General features: G+C 45.3%; 1 protein-coding gene across 2 annotated transcripts; it reads left to right on the top strand.

Annotated features, from left to right (window-relative positions):
- The first annotated feature begins 901 nt into the window (after positions 1–901).
- Ints15 (integrator complex subunit 15) lies at positions 902–14,299 on the top strand. Of its 2 annotated transcripts, none has more exons than XM_027920183.2 (6): positions 902–1,365; positions 1,821–2,042; positions 4,466–4,631; positions 8,708–9,235; positions 10,102–10,141; positions 13,505–14,299. In XM_027920183.2, exons 1-6 carry the CDS (start codon positions 1,174–1,176, stop codon positions 13,704–13,706), a joined length of 1,350 nt encoding a protein of 449 aa, XP_027775984.1. In that variant the 5' UTR covers positions 902–1,173; the 3' UTR covers positions 13,707–14,299. The 2 variants fall into 2 exon arrangements, with proteins under 2 accessions (XP_027775984.1, XP_027775985.1); XM_027920184.2 differs by lacking the exon at positions 902–1,365 and adding an exon at positions 1,538–1,727.
- Positions 14,300–17,436: the final 3,137 nt, after the last annotated feature.

Raw genomic sequence — 17,436 nt, 5'->3', positions numbered from 1 at the left:
AAGGAGGGGCTGTACAGCCTTGCACCCAGGTGTGCAGGGGTCTCAGTGACTCAGTGTCTTGGGATTATGCCTAGTTGTGCCCTCTCTTATGCCCTTCCCTAGTCTGTCCCTCCCAGCCAGGGCATTTTCTTGCTTTATTCACATCCTCACTCAGACCTGCCTTCAGCCAGCACATAGGCCTTTACTCACATTCCTGTACTTGTGGCCTCCGGCCTTGCTCTCCACTGGCTTCTGGCCATATTCAAGCTTTTGTTGCCTTGTTTTAAAATTCCAAAAGTAAAACGGTGACTAGTTCAATGCAAAGAGATGGATGCCAGAAAAGAGGTTCATATAAAGTGCTGATGGGTTTTAGGGTGAGAGGTTTTTCAGAAGCAGGAGGCAGTTGGGCTAGACTTTGCAAGCCACCCAAATGCCAGGCTACATCTAGAAGCCAGCAGCTACAGAGGCCAGGCGTCTAGAGAGGACTGGGGAATAGAGACCCTGGGGCCAGAAGGAGTGGTAGGAGACAAAGGGTAGGGGAATGCCCTTACCAGCATCACCTGTCCTGGCAGCCAGTGGGTTCAGAAAAGATGAAACTTTAATGGCTGGGGCAGGGAGAAACCCAAGTCCACTGGCCCCCAACCCAAAGCCCTGTACTACTGCCCTATCCTTGCTGGTGGAAAGCACTTTTCCACTAAGAGCAGGAGGACTCCTGGGAAAGTTTCAAGACGCACTCCCGGGAGGGTGTGGCGGCTCTTACCACGCGCTCACGACAGGAGGCGGTCTCCAAAGGGGCGGGGTCTGCCTCCGCTGCGCGACGCCCCTCCCGCCTACTGCCCGGGCTGCGCCACCAGGGGGCGCCCTCTGGAGCGTGCGCGGCCGCAGACTTCACGTGGCCCCTGCGGGCCGCCGTCGTCGCCCGGCATTCCGCCGCCGTTCGGCTGCGCAGCGTCGGCTCCCGCGGCTCTGTGCGGCCCGGCAGTCGGACCCCGTTCGCCCGCTGGCCACCGGTGGCGGGAGCGATGGCCCCCTGAGCGGGCCGGCAGAAGGTAGTGGCGGGCGGGCGGGCGCCGCTGCTCGGCCCGGGTCGGGGCGGAGGCCGGGTCGCGCCTCTTTGTCTCCACAGGCGGCAGCGCGTCCCCGGCTGCCGGGCGGAAGTGGGACGCGCGGGTGCTGGGCCACAGCCACCGCACCATGAGCGACATCCGCCACTCGCTGCTGCGCCGCGACGCCCTGAGCGCAGCTAAGGAGGTGCTGTACCACCTGGACATCTACTTCAGCAGTCAGCTGCAGAGCGCGCCGCTGCCCATCGTGGACAAGGGCCCCGTGGAGCTGCTGGAGGAGTTCGTGTTCCAGGTGCCCAAGGAGCGCGGCGCGCAGCCCAAGGTGCCTGCCCGATCGTGCCCTTCCCCTCGGTGACAAGCAGTTGCCAGGCTGCTGGGTTCTCGCCCTTGGCCTTGCTCCTGCAGCGGCCCACCCCCACCCCCACCCCAGCCCCCTACCCTGCAGTCCTGCAGCATTGCTCAACCGCGTGCCTGTTTTGCAGGCGTGTGACAGTCCGGCTCAGAAGTGTTCTGGGATGAGACTTCGGGGACTGTCCGCTTACCTCGCTAAAGGCCTGTTACCTAGAGTCTAAAACTGTGTGGCCTCCGAGATGATACTTGATGAGATATGACTTTTTCCTGAGCTTGGCAGTAGCGTTCCGCTCCCCAGGACCCGGGATTCAGAGGGGCGAAAAATATCCTGGGGTAACTAATGGTAGTTCCTGGTTTCTCACCGGGTGAACTAACGGGTATGTGAAAGCCACATTTCTTATAGCTTGTCCCGGGTTTGTTTTACAGAGACTGAATTCACTTCAGGAGCTTCAGCTTCTTGAAATCATGTGCAATTATTTCCAGGAGCAAACCAAGGACTCTGTGCGGCAGATTATTTTCTCATCACTTTTCAGCCCTCAGGGGAACAAAGCCGATGACAGCCGGATGAGCCTGTTGGGAAAACTGGTGTCCATGGCGGTGGCTGTGTGTCGAGTTCCAGTGTTGGAGTGTGCAGCCTCCTGGCTCCAGGTACGCTCTCCAGAGTTCCTAAAATCTTCTTCAGAACAAGTGAAAAATCATTCTTAGGGGAAAATTATAAATGAAAATAACATACAGTCTCAAAAAAAAATTTTTTTTTTTTAAGATCATTAAATGTTAAGTTGTACAAATGTTTACCTGTTGTTTACTATCAGGGTCATTAATTTAACTGAATCACTGGGGAGGTCTTTTCACACATATCATGTTCTTAATCATTACTGCCCTTGATACTCATAGCTGTATTCCTATCCTGTTTTTATTTTCAAAGCATGACAATTCTTGGGGACATAATAGTTTGTAATGGCAAGTTAATTTTTTTTCTTAATGAAGAAAAAAAGGCCTCATCTTTAGAACAAGTGAAAAATCATTCTTAGGGGAAATTTTTTTTTCAATGTGTTTTTTTGTTGTTGTTGTTTTTTGTTTGTTTGTTTTAGTTTTATTGATTTTTACTTTTTAAAATACAGGACAGTGGAATGCATTACAATTCTTATTACACATATGGAGTACAATTTTTCATAGCTTTGTATATAGAGTATGTTCACACCAATTCATGCCTTTATACATGTACTTTTTTTTTTGCATCACAATTCTTATCACACATATATACCACAATTTTTCATATCTGTTTATATATAAAGTATGTTGACACCCAATTCGAGTCTTCATACATATACTTTGGATAATGATGTCCATCACATTCCACTGCCCTTGCTAATCCCCTACCCCTCCCTTTCCCTCCCACCCCTCTTCCCTATCTAGAATTTATCTAATCGTCCCATGCTCCTCTTAGAGGAAAATTATAAATGAAAATAGTATTATGGAGTCTCAAAAAAGGGATTTTTTTTTTAATATCACTATATGTTAAGTTGTACAAATGTTTACCCACTGTTAGAAGGTAGTACTTTTCTGTAGTCAGTAAACAGGTGAATTGTTTTGCATAGCTCTAGGGTGACATCACATAGTTGATAGCCCTTCAAATGGACATATCAAAGGAAAAAGTATATATTTACAATAGGTTTAGTGCTAGGTGATATTTTGGGAAATTCATTTGTTTTGCTTTTTTTGCTTCTCAGGGTCTAAAAAATTAATAATCTACTTAGTTATTGACCAAATTTTTGACTAATCTATTCCTTAGCCAAGTTAACAATTTATCAGTTTCATAAACCTGCTTTATTCCCAATACTTGAAAATAAAAAAACTTTTGAGGTGCTGGGGATTGAATCCAGGTTCTTGCCCATGCAAGGCAAGTGCTCTACCACTGAGGCACATCTCAGCCCCAAAATCTGTTTTTTTCCCAATTTAATTAATAGTTTTTCTTATAATCTTGTTTATGCATAAAATTTGGCTAACAAAATCATATTATTTGTAGTACACTAGAGAACCTCAGTGAAGTTTATACCTTAATTCTCGCCAGTCCAATTTCTGGGACATCCAAATTAATCATTAATATTATATTTAATCTCAGGATTCCCTTTATCCCTTGACAATCTATTGAAACCAATTTTAGCATCTTCTAGTTTTTCATTGATGTCTTTTGATGATGATGTGCTGGCATTTTGATAAAATGAAAGCAGATGTCAACAAAAAGATCTTGGTGGTTTGGGTCAGGGTTGCTACCTGGGGTTAGGGGCTTTAGCTTTCTCTTGAGGCCAGGTGGAGATATCAGTGTTCTTAGTGGCAGAGGACAGGCCAAATAAACAATCTGACCTTGCTGTCTCCTTAGAGTTTCTGCTGTAGGCCCAGTTAGTGCCCTGGAGCTGCTGCATAATGAGCAGCTGCTAAATGTGACCAGAGCTACTGATAGACACATACCTGGAGGGAGAATGCCGGGGGAGAGTGGTGATATAGGATTCAACAGTATTGTAGAAATACGTCAAAAAGAAGAGGATTATAAGAGGAATATGCAAATTGCTGCTCTAAACAGACATTTTAATCATGTGGGTTCTCAGACTCATAAATCTTTTCAAAGTGGTAGCAGCTGTGAATTTTTACCTGCGTTGTGTCACCTGGAACATTTAACATTGTAAGAGTTGTCATTTCTTCACCTGAGGTCAAGTGATCTTTCATAAGTAAACTTTGAAGCAAGATCCAGCAAATGTTTTTGGCAAACATTTTAGTCTTTGCAGATCATATTATCTCTGTCGCAGCTGTTCAGTTCTGTTCAGCCCTTGTAGTGGAAGAGCAGCCTTAAACAGTGGACAAACAAATGATCATGGCCACATCTTGGTAAAACTTAATTCACAAAGGTGGGTAGGGGGCAGATTTGGTCTGTGGACTTTACATTACTAAAAGAAGCTGTTAACATTTCTCCTGGAAGTGGTTCTGCTAGTTTTGGTGGTCTTCAGCATTTGTACATAGTTGCTTCCTGCTGGGTCACCACACTTGTAGTTACGTGGCCTGTGTCTTCTTTCCAGCGGACACCTGTGGTCTACTGTGTAAGACTTGCCAGGGCTCTCGTGGATGACTACTGCTGTTTGGTGCCAGGCTCCGTACAGACACTGAAACAGATATTCAGTGCCAGCCCTCGATTCTGCTGTCAGTTCATAACATCTGTCACTGCGCTCTATGACTTGTCATCAGGTAAAAAAGTTATACAGTAAAAAAAAGTTATACAGGTTATTGCCATCAGAGAAGCTTCAACTAATTGCCAATTTTCTTTTCCAGTGAATGCTTTGGCTTTTTTTTTTTTTTTTTTTTTCTCTCAGAAATGTACTTCTTTATTTTGGGCCTAAAACTAAAACTCTGGACAGCTGGACCTATGAGTTTCCTCAGTATCGCCATTGCCTGAGTTGGAATGGGTAGAAGTGGCAAATAGCTCAAATGCCAGGGTCTGAAGTCGGTGAAATGTGGCCTGCCTCTTTATCCCCTACTTTTTATTTTGAAAAATTCAGAAAGTTGCAATATTAATACAACAAACACTCATATACTTCTCACCTAGATTCATCTATGAACATTTTGCCATGTATTAGCTTTGTCCCAACGCACACATACACATAATTTTTTCTGAACTAGTAAGAATTTATTGCTGATATCATATACCAAATATGTAAACACATATCTTCTAAAGAATAAGAACATTATCTTATATAACCATGTTAACATTATCATACGTGAGAAATTTAATGCCAGTGGAATTCTCCTGTGATATAGCCTATATGCAAATTTTCCTACTTGTCTCAATGTTTTTATAGTTTTGTTTTTTTTTTTTTTTTACTTAGAGGGATCAAGAAAATTCAGGAGCCAGTCAGGGGTCACACATTGAATGTAGTTGGCATGTATCCTTAGGTTCTTTAAATCTAGACAAGCTTCCCAGCATTTAAAAGTAATTTCTTATTACCTTGACATGCTCAGGCATGTTGTTTTGCTGAATGCCCCTTAATTTGGACATACATGATTATTTCCTTATGAAAAGTTTGAGGCTGCACCTCTTTGACAACAGTTCTACCTAGGTGATGAGATGTCTTCAGTGTTTTGTGCTGGAAGGTACACATGCTAGTTCTACTCTTTTTTTTTTTTTTCTAGTTCTACTCTTAGTGAAGTTTTTGAGATGGTAGAAGTCCTCTTAATAGCCACAGAATAGTGTTTGGCTTTGACTGGGAGAAGCCCATGTCCCTTATCCCTGTCTAATAGCAGAGCTCCCTGGTCAGATGTCCAGTTTAAAAAAAAAAAAAAAAAAAAAAAGTTGACTAGCTGTGGTCAGATTGGGGTGGGAGACTCAGATCCCTACCTACTTGGCTCTGTTGCCCACTTTTTCTCCCAGGGGTGAGTTCCAAGAAATTTGTGGCTTTCTCGTGCACCAGGTTCTTCTACAACTAGTCCCCATGCAACCCCTGCAGTATTGTTTGGTTCCCAGGCAGGGGCTATGCCTATTATTTTTCCATTTGGAAAAGTTATGGTCCCTCATGGGTGGCTCTCTGTGTAGAGCCAGGTTCAACGCCTGCTTTTCTGCTGTATTCCAAATTCTTTCTTCTTTGTCTTTTGCTCTTGCTCAGAGAGTTGACAATAGTTTTTTATCCTGATCTCATAGCTAAAACAGCAGAATGAGAACCTTTTTTTTTTTTTGGTACTGGGGATTGAACTCAGGGCCACTCAACCACTGAGCCACATCCCCAGCCCTTTTTTGTATTTTATTTAGAGACAGGGTCTCACTGAGTTGCTTAGCACCTTGCTTTTTGCAGAGACTGGCTTTAAACTCATGATCCTCCTGCCTCAGCCTCCTGAACTGCTGAGATTACAAGTGTGCACCACCACGCCCGGACGCCCGGTCAGAATAAGAACTTTTGATGATACTTTCCCCATTCTTTTTAGTTCAGTATTGGTCTTCACCAGCTCTCTGACTATATTTAAACCTCCTTTTATTTGTAACTTTTTTCCTTGTTTTTAAACAGTTTAATTATTTAGAATGTTCACATGGAAATAGTATAAACTATTTATATATATATCATATTCCTATGCTAATTCCATACTCGTTTTTTTAAAATATTTTTTTAGTTGTTGATAGATCTTTATTTATTTGTATGTGGTGCTGAGAATCGAACTCAGTGCCTCATACATGCCAGGCAAGTGCGCTACCGCTGAGCCACAACCACAGCCCCTGCCCCTGATTCCATACTCTTTAAGAGCAGTTTGCTAGCAGGTCGCAGTGGTGCACACCTGTAATCCCAGTGGTTCAGGAGGCTGAGGCAGGAGGATTGCAAATTCAAAGCCAGCCTCATCAACTTAGCAAGGCCCTAAGCAACTTAACGAGACCCTGTTTCTAAATATTTAAAAAGGGCTGGGGATGTGACTCCATGTCCCTGGGTTTATCCCCCAATACCAAGGGATTTTTAAAAAGGCAGTTTTCCTATGGAGTTGTAAATAGGTCTCTTATAGAGTAGTGCTGTGCATCTAGGGTAGAATTTTCCCTGACTTGGTCCTGCAAAGGTTTCCTAAGAGCTGTTATTAGCTGGGAGCTGTGTTCAGGTTTTCGGTCTTCCAGTGGGAGAGACTTAATTCAAATCCAGTTCATAGCATTGTAGTTGGTGTTTCATGTCATCAGTTATTTCAGGCCAATGGGACAGAAATTATTCTTAACACTGGGAATGAATGAATTAACATGTGGAATAAGATATAATGTTTAGGGAATACCACTGACAGGGTGTATCTAAGACATGGTGTTTTTCTTGTAAGCCGACATAGAAGTCTGGTGTGTCAGTGATTCCTCAAGCCACTCATCACAATCGTGGTCCTGGAGGGCCAGACCTGAGACTGCTGTCCAAATGGTGATTGGTGCTGTTCTTTGGTGCTCCTGCTAACAAGAATATTCTGAGGGCGTTTGTGTCTTCCTACCACACACACACAAAGAAGCTCACCTAACCGTGCAGAGCCTTTTCTTGTTGAGAGCAAGAACCAGTCTCTGAGGAGGAAAGTGTGGAGTTTTAGGATTGAGTCACTAAGTATGCATATTTACATGTGTGCCCATGGCACACGTCCACGCATGCACACACTGACTTCAGGCCATTGGACACCTCGCTTTGACCTGGGGCATACAGCAGAGGAACGGGCACGAACCTGGAGTTGTCCAGACAGAAACATCTCAGGGAATCAAGCACACAAGAATGCCAAGTGAGGGTTGGAGACAACAGTGCTCCTTGCTGCTGCTGTCAGTTTACCACAGAAGGGGCAGTCCCTTTATTCCAAACAGTTATAGGAACAATCTTAGGAATAAAAAACCAGCTTCCAGAGAAAAAAATAACTGGAAATCTTATCCTTCAACGTGACTTGCTTCACACCGTCTTCTCTTTCATGCTTGGCCCGAAAGGGGTTCTGTCATCCTTAGTTTTCCCTTGAGTTGTGGGGTGTGCTGTCCCAGAGAGGAGGCTGGGGGCATAGCCAGCCTGAAGGTATAATATGCCAGTCCCGGGATGGGCAGTGTAGTCTAGTGGTCTAAGAGAGGCTACCTGAAATCAGATCTGAGCCTACCACATCCTTTTGAGTCCTGAGAAATTATTTAACATCACTGTCTCAATTTCCTCATCCTTTGTGTGGGGGTGACAGTTTTGTGAGGCTTAAATGGGTTAAACTCTCCTCATTATTATTGTTCTTGGTCTAGGCCCTGGAATGTGCTGGGTCTCAGGGATCACAGAAGGCCAAACTTTTGCTTTTTTAGACTAGCTTTGGAGTTGGGGTGGTTGTTGGTAGTGGACAGAAGACTGACGGGACTCTGAGCTGCTCTCGGAGGGGCACCATAGCCATTACTGTACAGTAGAGGAGATGATGAGTGTAGGGAAGAACCCTGCTCACAAGGGAAGGAATGGAGTGTAGTGGTAATTTTGGACATAAAAAGTGTGGAATTTTATTTAAATTGACACCCAGGAGGATATTTCTTCAAACCATAATGGAGCTGTATGAAATTGTTGACTTACAAGTGTTATTTCAGCCTCTATATTGGCCAGAGGGTCCTGGGCACTGGGGTTGTAACATTGGCTAAGATAGGAGTCCCAGCCCTCATTGGCGGATGTTCTAGGAAAGGAGACAGAAAATAGATAAACTAGGCAGTAATGATCTGAACACCAGGCAGGAAGACCATGAACTTAGGGATTCGTCTTCCCTTGTCCACTTGCCACTCCTGTCTCCAACATCAAGAACACTTCTGACTCAGCGGTCTTTGTTTGCAGATGATCTCATTCCACCTTTGGACTTGCTTGAAATGATTGTCAACTGGATTTTTGAGGACCCAAGGTTGATTCTCATCACTTTTTTAAATACTCCAATTGCAGCCAATCTACCAATAGGATTTTTAGAGCTCACCCCACTCATTGGATTGATCCGCTGGTGCGTAAAGGCCCCTCTGGCTTACAAAAGAAAGAAGAAGCCTTGCTTATCCAATGGCCACGTCAATAACAAGGTTGCAAAGGACTCGGGTGTGGGGATAGACAGAGACTCCCACCTTTTGTACTCAAAACTCCACCTCAGCGTCCTACAGGTTCTCATTACGCTCCAACTGCACTTAACTGAGAAGAATCTCTATGGGCGCCTGGGACTGATCCTGTTTGACCACATGGTCCCACTGGTAGAGGAGATCAACAGACTGGCAGATGAACTAAACCCCCTCAACGCTTCTCAGGAGATTGAGCTCTCGCTGGACAGGCTGGCACAGGCTTTGCAGGTGGCCATGGCTTCAGGAGCCCTGCTGTGCACGAGAGGTGGGTGCCTTCCCTGCCCAGGCCTCCTGGGAGTGGCAACAGCATCACCCAGGCAGAAAGAAGATAGGGCTCCTAGACAGACACTATTTTTGACTGTTTTAGGACTTCTTTTTTTTTTTCTTAGTGGATGCAGGGGAGGAAGGTAAAAATCTCAGAGCATCTCAGTGGTACTATGTCACTCTGCTCTCCCTGCACCCCCCCCATCAGAGTGTTAATTTGCCAGACATGACATCTGGGCATCACCTGGCTCTTTTGACCCAGAACTGGGGACTCCTGGAGAGGATTGATCATTTTTCCTCTTGAGGATTCTTCTTTCTTCTTTTTTCTTAAGGCATAATTGACATAAGTAAAATGCACAGATATAAGTGCAAAGTTAGAGGTGCTTTTAGCAAATGTATGTGTTTACGTAACTTCTGCCCTGTCAAGATGTGCATTCCCATTGCTGTTTTGAGGATTCCTGAATTCTTTTGCATTTCAGTGCTTGAACTCTCCCTGGAGATTGACCTGGTACCAGTGACCCACTTGAGTACACTTTTTAGCTGTTAATGCACTCACAAGAGTTGCCTGTGTCCCCAGCTGATGGTGATGAGTTTACTGTCTTACCACTGCTCCTGTGCCTTGGGTGTCTGCCTGCCTCTAGGTTCTTTCCCAGCCACCTGACAAATTGCTAACAAACCTTTCTTCTATTTTGGGCCTATTTGTTAAAGCAAAAACTGAAAGAAAAGAGGGGCCAGTTTCTACAGATGCTGGAAACATGGAGTATCAGTCTCTGTTTGCTGCCTTGTTAGCATCCTTGAAAAGTACCTCAGCCAACAGTTCACCTTCTCTCCTGTCTGCTTCTTAATAATGTGTCTCCTTAATTTCAGATGACCTGAGAACCCTGTGCTCCAGGCTGCCTCATAACAAGTAGGTGTCCTCCAAGACTTCTAGCTGGGCTAGCTTTGCTGGGGCAGAGAGGGAGGATGGCAGATGGCAAAGCAGAGTGGACCCATTTGTCCTGCATTCCTTAGGGAGAGGTGGTCTTCAGGGTCCAGAGCATGTCTCTGTAAGGAAAGACGTCCTTTAGGACCTAGTGGTAAGTGGGGAATATAAATGTTAGCCTAACCCTCATGAGAGGAGTCCTAAGTAGAGTGTAAACATGAAACATGCCCCCTTTTTAAAATTTTGTGGTGCTGTAGATTGAACTCAGGACCTGCCTGGCACATATTAGAAAAGTGTTCTACTACTAAGCTACACGCCCAACCCCTTCCCGCAAGAAGGCCACTTTTGGCCAGGTATGTGTACCTTACACACAGGTACCACTGTGCCTGACCTAAAGTCGCCTTCTTGCAGGAGTCAAGAGAAGGCACTCTAGGTGTCACTCAGCTTATTAAATCACTGAGCTTCTATTTGGTAGTGAGGGTGGTATTCTGGCACTCCATTGGTGACATTTTGACTTACCCAATCCTTCAAAGGACCATAGTAGAATACAGTGTTAGTAATGTCAGGGCTTGGGCTTCTAGCAGCAGGGACCTAGTTTCTGAGTGATGCTGCTAGATTTGCTGTGACATTTGGGCACTCTTCATCTGTCTCTGAGCTTGGTCTTTCCTTTGTCAAATGGGGCAGGACTCATCCCTGCCTTGCTAGGGTAAAATGAGGTGGTGTTTGTAAATTTCACATTGTCCCTACCCCATGGGACTCTCTCCACAACCGCAGTCAGAATGAAAAGTAGGCATAATGTCACACGGATTCTTTTAGAATCCTGGCCCTGCTACTTCCTGTCTTTATGACATTGGTCAAGTTCCTGCCTTCTGCTGCCTCAGTCTTCTCATCTGTAAAACCACAATAATTATAGTTCGTGTTTCCAGTCCCCCTTGCCTTACCCCACCTGAAGCCTTAGAGTTTTATAAGGTTTGAATGAGTAAAAACAGAAAGTAATTGGAACAGTATTTGATGTATGGCATCTAGTGTTACCTGCTTTCACTCTCACTGTTCCTTTAGTAACTTAGAACTTTTACTTCTATGAATTTATCCTTAGAAAAGAAGCTAAAAGGTATGTGTACAAAACTGTTTCAAAAAAATTCAGTATTAGTAGCAGACAGCTGGTAGCAGCTTAACTGTCCACAGCACAGGGAGACTTGGTAAGTTAGTTGTGATGTGTCACAAGGGTAGAACATTATGTATCCACTTAAAATAGTAATTGTGAGGACTGTGCAGGGAAATGTTTGCAGTTGAAGACAGAACTACTTGGCACAAGGACAGATTTATAGAGGTGAAAACAACTGGGTTAAGTTGGTAAAATCATTAATGCTCTTCTTTCTTTAGATCATCAGATTGGTCCTTAACAGGGAATTGCTGGGCTCTGGGACTGGCTTTGGCAGGCAGTGTGAACAGGGAAACAGGGCAGTGCTGCTCCACTGTGACTATCATGGCCACCTAGGGCCTGCCCCGCCCGCTCTTTAGAGACATGCATAACTGGAGGCCAAGGGTCAGCTGCATGCTGAGGAAGTACAGCCTGGTACCATGGTGGGGACCCTGTTATCCAGCCCAGACTGTTGTCTTCGTGCAGGGGCAATTAGCCTGAATGGAGGTGAGGTGATCATATAAGTAATAAAGTGAGGAGGACATAGCAGCTCACTTTTCCAACAACAGGCTCCCTAAGGCCAGCTTTCCCTCAGAAGGCCCCACTGCTCCTTTTCTTTTTTATGAACTCCAAGAAAATTCCTCGGAATTTCACATGAAATACTTTGAATTCTGGTGGTCTCTTTCTGTTAATTGATTTTCCAACTAGCCCAGAAACTTCTGGAACCACTTTTAATCTCTGGCAGGGAGTATATATTCAAACATACAACTCCCATTCTGTCTGTAGTACTTACTGGGTTTATAAATTTTGGATCAAGTTTCTTACTCTAGTTATAAAAAAGTAGTAGCGTAAATGAAAAGGGGATCAGAATAGCATTGGGCCACCAAGCTACACCAGCTCTTTTCATGCCCAAGACCCTCCTGTGGTCTAGCAGGTTGGGTTTGGTGATGAAAAAGACTGGCGTAGACCCTCTAGACATAGGACCCAGCTAAGCCAAGGTCCTGGGGTGACATTAGGAGAAGAGCAAGTAGAGCAGAGTGTCAGTAGCAAAACTGGAGGTCCTGGAGGCTAGGGGAAAGGCTGGATAGGATGCCTATGTCCTAGGTGTGGAAAGCCCTGATGGGGAGAAGTCCTGGGGAGTCGCTTACTTGAAGCTAATAATAGGAGGATGGAGTAGGCTGAGGTGGGGGAAACTGGAGGGGGTGAATGAAACTGTAGATCCTGCTGATCATCCTGTGGGTCATGGGCTAGAAAGGATAAGCCAAGGAGAAATGAATCTCAGAAGGACCCAGTGTTGAAAACTGATGCTGACTTCTCAAAGAGGATCTCTAGAACGTGGAGGCTGTGGAAAGGGAAAGGTCTTTCCTGAAGAGGGACAGGTCCAGGTACTTCAGTGGGTTGGTCCTGAATGGAGGGGAGCTGGGGGTGTTGGTGAGACGTAATTGTTCAGAGACCCAGGGCGAGGTTGGGTAGTTAGGCTATGACCTTGGCATGGCGGATCTCCTGAGCAGGAAGGTCTGCCCCTCCACAGCTGGGGAAATGGGTTCCTCAGGTTAGTAGGGGCTGGGCCAGGCCTAGGCTGTGTCTAAGCGGGTGCTGTGCTGGACTCTTGATTTCAGTATCATTTGAAAGACCGGCTTTTGTGGGACTTATGCTTGGACTTCAATTAGGACTCATTCATTAAGAATGACTTTGAGAAAACTATGGCCTCCTGTCCTGATCGCCAGGGTATCTCAGTTATAGTCACTGTAAGCGGAGGGCAGCTGAGACTGAAATGGAAGCTGACCTGTGGTAGGCCCCAAGCTCCAAGGGCAGAGAAGCTGCAGATGTCACATCAAGAGCTTTCATGTAAACCAAGGGTTCGGGGTGTAGACTGCTCCCTCCATATGTTGTTGCTGGGGGTTCTGGCTTTCCCTCTTCTGGTCCCTCCTCTCAGGCTCTGCCTGTATCCCAGGCTAAATCTTGCCACCCCTAGTTAATTTCCCAGCTCTTCCCTAGCTACCAGCCCCTTCCCTACTGCTGTGCTCACTGGTCACCTACTGAGAAACCCATATGACTGTCTTCATTGGTGTCTGTTCTGCCCTGTGGACATGTGAGGTGCCACTGTGCCTGGGCACTGGGTGCAGGGGATTGACTAAGCCTCAAAATACATGTATTCAGAACCTTGCCCTGGAATCTGCAGTCCTAACACTTCTCCTTGTTTGCAGCCTGCTCCAGCTGGTGATCTCGGGCCCAGTGCAACAGTCGCCGCATGCAGCGCTCCCTCCTGGGTTCTACCCTCATATCCACACGCCCCCGCTGGGCTACGGGGCCGTGCCGGCCCATCCTGCTGCCCACCCTGCCCTGCCCACACACCCCGGACATACCTTCATCTCAGGAGTGACATTTCCATTCAGGCCCATGCGCTAGGCCAGCCCCTCCTGAGCCACCATGCAGCAGTGTGCCTTCTGCACCTGAGTTGAGGAAGCCCTCAGAAGAGGGTAGTGGTCCCAAAAAGAGGACCCTGGGGAGGCAACAGGTGGCCCCTCCTGGCTGTCAGACCGTCTTGGTTCGGAAGTTCCAAGTGGTAGCAGTCCAGGTGCCTACCTGGTCACATTCTTAAAAATCCAGATTGGATGGATGAAAGGAAAAATGTACAGACCTCTGCCGAGAGTGCTGGGAGTGTTTTTAAGTATGCCAGTTCCATGAGCTTTGGTTCACTTGCGTGTCATTCAGACATGGAGCCTGTGCCAGGAGGAGCACCGATGGGGAAGCTGCACCTGCAAGTCCACTTGTCTGGTCTCTCTGTGCAAACGTGACATGGCTGCCAAAAACACAGGCTTGTGCTGCAGCTCCATGAGCTCATAGCTGGAATGGTGTGACCCAAGCTTGTGTGTGGCTCAGGGACACCTGTAGGGATTTCCCGCCATCTTGGAAAGAAACTTCTCTGGTTTATCAGGTGTCTCTGAATTTTCCTTTCATATGTTCAAATAAAATTTTTCTAAACAGTTTTGTAGACTTTATGGAATTTTTGTTTCATTATTGTGTTTTTTGGGCTTGTGTCTGTGTATGTTGCTTTGAACTGAACCCCAGGCCCTGCACATGCTAGGCAGGCATTTACCACTGAACTATATCCCAGCCCTTATTAAGTTATTTTAATAACTTACTAAATGTAAGCAGCGGGAGGTTTTCACCCCAGGCTGCAGTGATTGTGGTAAAAAGGTTGAGCACAAGTCTTTAGCCACTTTTGACTGAAACACTGCAAACACTGTCTCCACCCTGAGCTGGGCCTCTGGGCTCAGCAGGCATTTGTCAGGTTCATGTTCTCTTCCCTCAGGTACAAAATAACAGCCCTCAGGAATTTTTTTCCCCCTAGCATACCATTAGAAAGTATCTGCTTTGAATTTTCATTAATTGGGGGAGGAAGAAAGGCTCAGTGACCATGTCACCATTTCTCTTCTAGCCTGAAAGCAAGAAGTGACATATTGTAACAGCAAACAATGGACCAGGAGAGGACAGATTAACTTGTATGGAAGAAAAGTAATCTTATTTACTCTTCTATTCTTGGTTGAAGGCCATGGCCTGGAAGACCAAACAAAACCAGGTGGCCTAACTGTGTGTGTGTGTGTGTGTGTGTGTGTTTAAAATCTGGAGTTCAAGGCATCCACCAAGGTCAGGAACATGAACTGAGGCAGTTGCATGTAAGAGCCATCCTTGGTTGGCGAGGCCACATGTTCCTTCTCAGGGACAAGAACTCACAGCTTTCCCTGGGCCCCTGGGATGTCAACCACAGCCAGGGCAAGGAACCAGCCAGCAAGGTGAAGCCCATCTGCAATCTGTTTTCACATTGCTTTAAAGAGCCGTGAACTATAAAGGAAATTTTCCTTGAGTTTGATTTCATTATCCCTGATGGAACATATTTCACCTTTATGTGTAAATCTGATATTAGACCAGGAACTGGAGGAGAGTGTCTGCTTCTGTCTCTTGGGAGGAGACATCCATGAAACAAGTGATCAGCTCTGGGCCCATTCTTCGTATTTTGCTGTTACCAAGTGTTTCAGAAAAAGGTTGAAAATCAGCCCTCAGTCACTCCCGTGTTCCAGACAGTCTGTGTAGTGCAACCTTCACCAAATGTTTCCAGGGGCTAGATGTGCCTTCATTCTTGGATGCAAGATGGTTCTTGCCAAAATAAAAAGGAAAAAAAAAAAAAGAAAGCCAGAGTTCCTCTGGTGGCCATCCTGGCAAGGAGTACTTAACCTACTGGAAATGGGGATAGAAGCTGACCGTTCACATGTTGACCAGTTCTTGCTCTCTTCCTTATTAATAATGAAAAAGGATTTCTCCTGTTGAGTATTTTGTGCCAGGCCCTTGCTAAAAGTGTTTTGCATATATTAAAAATTTATATACTAAACAAAAATTGGTATACGAGAAAATATCTGCAATGTATCAGTGTATCTCCAGAATATACAAAGAACTACAAATTAATCCAAAGGCATTTAGAGGGCTGGGGTTGTGGCTCAGTGGTAGAGTGCTCGCCTAGCACGTGTGAGGCCCTGGGTTCGATCCTCAGTACCACATAAAAATAAGTAAATAGAGGTTTTAAAAAAAGGCATTTAGAAAGAAGGAATGAAAGACGTGAACAGAAAATTAGTAGATGAGGAAATTAAAAAGGCCAATAAATATGAACAGATTATCTATATAAATATAAATGGTAACCAGGAAAATGTAATTACAGTGTCATGTCATTTTTTCACTTGCCCACTTGAGCAAAGCAGAAAGTGTAGCTAGAGGTGTGGGGAAACAATTATCACATGGTGGTAGAGTAAATTGGTTTTTCCCATTCCTGAGAAATTAAAAAATAAAGTGACCCTATGATTCAGCAATTCCAGAAGCAAAGAATAACGTTCAAGGATGTTTTCTATAGCATGTTTTTTTAAAGTAGCAGTTTTATTGAGATATATTTCACATACCCAGTTGACCCATTTAAAATGTACAGTTCAGTATTTAGTATATTGTAGTTGTACAACCATTACCACTGGGTATTTCAGAACACTTTGTCATCCCCAGAGGAAACCCCAAACCCTCGAGCATTCACTGCCCATTCCCCCTAGACTTTGGCAAGCAAAACCAATCTACTTTCTGTCTACGGGGTTTGCCTTCTCAGGATATTATAAATGGAATGTTGTATGTAGATAACAGTGACTTGGAGTCTGAGGCAGGACGATCACAAATTTGACGGCAGTCTGGGCAACCCGAAGGGGTCCCATTGTATGTATATAACACATTTATCTATCAGTTGATTTCTACCTTTTGGTTTTTATGAATATCGGTCTTATGAATAGTTGGGTATAAGTTAGTTCCCTTAGGAAAAATTCTTTCTCTCTCTCTCTCTCTCTCTCTCTCTCTCTCTCTCTCTCTCTCTCTCTCGTGCAGTCCCTGCCCCCGCAGTGTTGGGGATTGAATCCAGGAGCTTGAATCCAGGAGCTTGTGCATGCCAGGCAAGCACTTTACCACTGTGCTACCTTCTCAGCCCTTTTTAAATTTTTGAGACAGGACCCCATCGGGTTGCCCAGACTCCCAAGTCACTGGAATAGCATGCATGTACTACCACACCCAGCACCGGTGGTACCATGCCACTACCAATGTGGCTGTATAGTTCCACAATGGGCACTGGCTCATGGTGAGACTGGGAGATAAAAAAGGAGAAAAATGCAGATATTCTTCTCCCATTCATCTGCTCCAAGGACCACTTTCCCCAGAAGACTGGTTCTATTGTAGTTTTGCTATTTTCCCCTGCTGCTATGCAGTTCTTGGTTTCAGCCACCCAGGCCAAGGCCAATAGACCAAGAAAAAGACCAACAGCCAGGAGATGGGTCTGCCATCAGGCTTTCTTTATGTTTTGGCTTTTCCTTCCAATCTGCCATTATTACTTATTTTTTAGGCATTTACTTCCCCCTCCCCTCCAGTACTGCTCAGGGGCACTCGGTCACTAAGCTACACCACTAGCCCTTTTTATTTTTAATTTGGAGACAGAGTCTCATTAAGTTGCTGAACTGGCCTTGAACTTGTGATCCTCCTGTCTCATCAAATATACTGTTGTTCTATTTGTTTTAATTCCAAGTATCTGGAATTACGGGCATGACCCATTCTGCCCAGCATT

This window comes from Marmota flaviventris, chromosome 19 (assembly GCF_047511675.1).
Source record: "Marmota flaviventris isolate mMarFla1 chromosome 19, mMarFla1.hap1, whole genome shotgun sequence".
NCBI classification, from domain to species: Eukaryota; Metazoa; Chordata; class Mammalia; order Rodentia; family Sciuridae; genus Marmota; species Marmota flaviventris.
Note: the sequence above shows the minus strand (reverse complement) of the source record. Positions and strands in the feature narration are given on the sequence as shown.